Genomic DNA, 4,770 nt, shown 5'->3' on the forward strand with positions numbered 1-4,770 from the left:
TGTGGGAGAAAAAAAGCCCTAAAATGAAGTCAAATTGTTTTTGTAACCCTTATGATTGTACTTATATAGTTGATGCTTATTTCTGGTATCCATAACAATGAGCTGCCAAGCGAGAAACTCCTTCCTCTCTCTCACACACACACCCCCACACACACACACACACAAGCATTCTAGCTGGAATGAAGTGAAGAACTATGTAACAGTCATTCAGTTTGAACCCACAGTCAAATAGATTGCAATTGAGTTACAAAATGCCAAATCACATGAGTGTGATTAAAAAAACTGTTGATGAGATATTGAAGTATTTCATTAGTGTTTTTGTTAATGATATATTTTTTTTTCCTTAATTTTTAATTATTCCTTCATTTTGTCAATTAAGGCCTGCCATTTCACCTGGGAATGAAATGGAATAAAACTGAAATTCACAGGGGAGAGAAAAAAAGACTATCCTCCCTCCTTTATAAAAAAATTATGAGAAATCTGTTAAATATCTAATGACTCGTTAGTAACCTGTTTATCCTTTTCAGTATTAATAAACTATTGTAGCAAGATTAATTTATTTTAACTATTTTTATTTTATTTATTTCAATTCTTTGTCAGTGGGAAGTGGCTTTTGTTTTGGGGTTGTCTTTTTTTAATTAATTTTTTTTTTTGCCTTGATTTTTTTCTTGAAAGTTTCCTTTGGGTTTAAGTCATTCTTGCAAGATGGGGCAAAGTGTGGAATAAGTTAACGCTTGTGTTTTTCTTTTTCTAGCTCGCCCTCCTCCAACATCGAAGCAGTGCGAGCATTTGGATTTTCCTGGCGGTCTCTGTCCGTCTGTTATTAGTCCATACTTACGTACGTTTCAAAACCTTTTCTGTCAACAACATGGCTTCGTTTGAAAAGAGCTTTTGTTGCCAGCAAGCAGCTTGTTCTTAGCTTAGGCTCATACCTTTCTTGCTAAAACCTTTTTACCATTCTCTGACCAAAAGCTTATTGCTACTTTACCTTTTTCACTAATTACTTTGCAATTAAACCTCTTCTGTTTCACCTTCGCATTTTTGACAGCTTCCCTTTGTTTAGTTTTTTTCCTCTTTATTTTATATATACATATATATATTACCTATATATATATATATATATATATATATATATATATATATATATATATAACCTATATATATATATATACATTTTCAAATTTTCTCCACTAATAGTCTTGATTTCTTGCATAATTTATTTGCGTGTTATTATTACTACTACTACTACTACTACTACTACTATTTATCGATTCTTATTTTTCCTTTATTCGTCTTGATACCTTCCCCTATCCCACCCCATCCACTCCTACAGGCCCTGTTTCTTTTTTCTTTTTCTTTTCTAATGACCCACTTTCGGAAACTCTGAAGAACCCCACCGACTGCCCATCAACCACCCATTTTGTAAAGAAAATTTCTAAAAGTTAAAGCTAACATCCCTCCTCCCATCCCTCTCTCTCCCCTTCTGTCTCACATGCAATGTATCTTTCTTTCATCCTCTCTATTCAATATTATCTGCCTTCTATAAACGTTGAGGGCCAGATCAGCTTGTCAAGTTGGTTGACATCTCTCACTTGCATAGGTCTGGATCCCCTCCTACCCAGACACTCTTTCAAAGAAAAAGTTCAAGGAAGTAAATCAACATCAGCTAGTATTGAATTATGAGGGGCAAGGCAAGATTTGTGTCTTTGATCATAAGGATTTCTTATATAGTCCCACATGTCTCGAGTTTAGAGAAAGACAATGCTCAATTTATATCACTCCCACCACACTAAGTCAACCGCAGTGGAATTTGAACCTAGAATGTAAAGACGGACAGAACGCTGCTAAGCATTTTGCCCAGCACAGTAATGATTCTCCCAGCTCACCACCCTTTTTAATAGAAATTGTATTAATACCAATTAAATTGGCGAATATTTTATGATGCCTTAAAGTTCTCCAGAATCAGAAGCAAGGGGAAATATCTTGCTCACTGATGCAGTGTAGTTAGTGCTGGAAGATGACTCACTTTCTTTCCTCTCTAATGACTACATTCTTTTGAATTTCATCTACTGACCCTTCCCCTGCCCCTTCTACACACACACACCACTGCCCTGATGTTTTGTTTCCTTGCTCTCTAACCATAATAATCTTTAACATTATATTCCGCTCGCAAGACTTTCTCTAACTGATTGATTCTTTTCTCACACCTCATAACCCCTTCCCTGTTCTTGGAGTGTTTTATTTACTAACCCTGTTCCCATAACTACACAACTTAAAAGCAGTTAAGACCAATCAGGTATATTATATATATATATATGTATGTATGTATATGTGTATATATATGTATATATCAGATCCCTCTGTGATCATTTTCTCTTTCTCTACCCCACTTTTCGCCTATTAGACGTGAGTAGCCATGCAGATCCCAGTGCGGGAACCTGCTGTGCCCTCTCTCTCATAGTAATCCCCTCGACCCTAGCATAAAGCTGAGCCCACCTTACCTCCCTAGAGCTCACAGTCCTGTGAACGGCATAGCAATCTCAATAATACAGGTTGTACAGAAAAACAAAGCACCCAGTCTATGCTTTGAAGTGGTTGGCATTAAGAAGGGCATCCAGCCATAGAAACTATGCCAAAGCAGACAGAGGGCAGTCCTTTGACACATCAGATCCTCTCAAAGCATCCACCTGATGCCAACATCGGACATGGACATTAGATGATGAGGAGGACGATATGAGACAGAGGCAACAGCATACTTTCACATTTACTCCCACTTCATGACACCTTAGGCAAGTCCCTTCTACTATAGCCTTGGATTAACCAATGCCTTGTGACCAGAATATGGTAGAAAGAAAACTGCACAGAAGCTTTGTGTGTGTTTATGCTAACACCAGTTGTTACAACCAATACAGTGTCCTATGTTGTTTGTTATGCCCCATAACATTTCAACAAATATAAACCAGACTGAAATAAGTCCTAATGTTGATATAATCAGCCATGTAGTATTTAAACTGGCCACATCTGACCCAAATATTCTTTGTGTTTTATCTTCAAACTGGTCACCTCTCACACTTATCCTACGTCATCCTAAAATTAAACAATCACATCATCAAAATCCCAAAACTATGAGGTGATGCATGATTAATTCAAAACAATGTAAAGCATTACGTTCGACAGAGTAATCCGAATGTTAAAGGATTAAATCATTAAAAGCAGTGCTCCAGCATGGCTGCAGTTCAGTGACTGAAACATGTAAAAGAACATATTACAAAGTTTTTATGCCATGCTGTTATGACATAAAAGTGCCCATCAAGCATGAGGATCTTAACAATTCTTGAAGAAGAATTTGTTCTTGTGTTGGTCAGTAGAAATTAACTCAGCATTTTTTTTTTCTTATGATCTAAAGATTCTGTGCAAGACAGTTGTTACATGACTTTGATCATTTCTGCAATGTCTGTGCCTTATTTATTATCCTAACTGATCAGATGTTAATTTAGGCCTATTTCTACCAAGCATTGTGTAAACCTGCCGAAAAGCTAAGGCGTAGAATCCATGTTTCCTGTTGTTTAGATTTTACATGCGAAGTCTTCAGGCTTCATTTGATAATGCAATAATATTTCACTGCTAAATTATAGATTTAGTGATTATACGTTTAAAATGGCTTCTAATTTAGATACAAGGCCAGCAATTTTTTAGCTGTGCAGGGTTAGTTTATAACCATCAACTCTAACATTTTATTGAACCTGGGAGGATAAATGACAATGTTGATTCCAACAAGATTTGAACTCAGAACATCAAGGCATTTTTTCCTCTGCTCCAACAACTCTGCCAGCTTGTTGTCATGAGTGTATGTTTATTAGTAATCAAGATATTCAACGTTTTGAGCTAGTTCCACTCAACTTCTCTGCAGTCTTTCTTTTGTACATGTTTGAAACAATTTTTATAGACACAGGTGTGGCTTTGTGGTAAGATGCTTGCTTCCCAACCACATGGTTCCAGGTTCAGTCTCACTGCATGGCACCTTGGGCAGGTGTCTTCAACTAAAGCGCTTTGCGAATGGATTTTGTTGATGGAAACTGAAAGAAACCCATCAGATATATATATATATATATATATATCTGTGTGTTGGTGTATTTACGTCCCCGTAACTTCGTGGTTCAGCAAAACAACAGATAGATTAAGTACTAGGCTTACAAAGAATAAGTTCTGGGGTTGATTTCTGTGACTAAAAACCCTTTCAGGTGGTGCTTCAGCATGGCCACAGTCAAATGACTGAAGCAAGTTAAAGAATAAAAAAAACATAGCTCTAAGTGATGGAAGGGCTGAATCCACAACCTCTTCTACGGGGCCTTTGATGTTTGAGGAGAGGGAAAAGAAAGGTAATTTTCAGACATAAGATCTTACTCTGAATTCCTGCAACAGAATGGACATTGTTTAAGTTAGAGCAGTCACATGCTATAGTTTTCCCTCTACATGGTAGCTCAATCTGTTGAGAAATGGCAACCAAATAATCTCTGAAATCAAATCCTAAATGAAGGGCATGTTGGATAAGGTATTCCAGCATACGTTGTCGTTGGCACTCCGTCGCTTACGACAACGAGGGTTCCAGTTAATCCGATCAACGGAACAGCCTGCTCGTGAAATTAACGTGCAAGTGGCTGAGCACTCCACAGACACGTGTACCTTTAACGTAGTTCTCGGGGGATATTCAGCGTGACACAGTGTGACAAGGCTGACCCTTTGAATTACAGGCACAACAGAAACAGGAAG

At 37.4% G+C, this 4,770-nt stretch overlaps 1 protein-coding gene across 1 annotated transcript in view; it reads left to right on the forward strand.

Annotated features, from left to right (window-relative positions):
• The window catches only part of LOC106868878 (autism susceptibility gene 2 protein homolog), a 31,754-nt gene that overhangs the window by 6,705 nt on the left and 20,279 nt on the right, over positions 1-4,770 (forward strand). Inside the window, exon 3 of the mRNA XM_014914327.2 lies at positions 755-838. Within this exon, the coding sequence (XP_014769813.1) occupies positions 755-838 (84 nt within the window). The remainder of the gene's footprint in view (positions 1-754; positions 839-4,770) is intronic.

The sequence above is a fragment of the Octopus bimaculoides genome, chromosome 26 (assembly GCF_001194135.2).
Source record: "Octopus bimaculoides isolate UCB-OBI-ISO-001 chromosome 26, ASM119413v2, whole genome shotgun sequence".
In the NCBI taxonomy this organism is placed as follows: domain Eukaryota; kingdom Metazoa; phylum Mollusca; class Cephalopoda; order Octopoda; family Octopodidae; genus Octopus; species Octopus bimaculoides.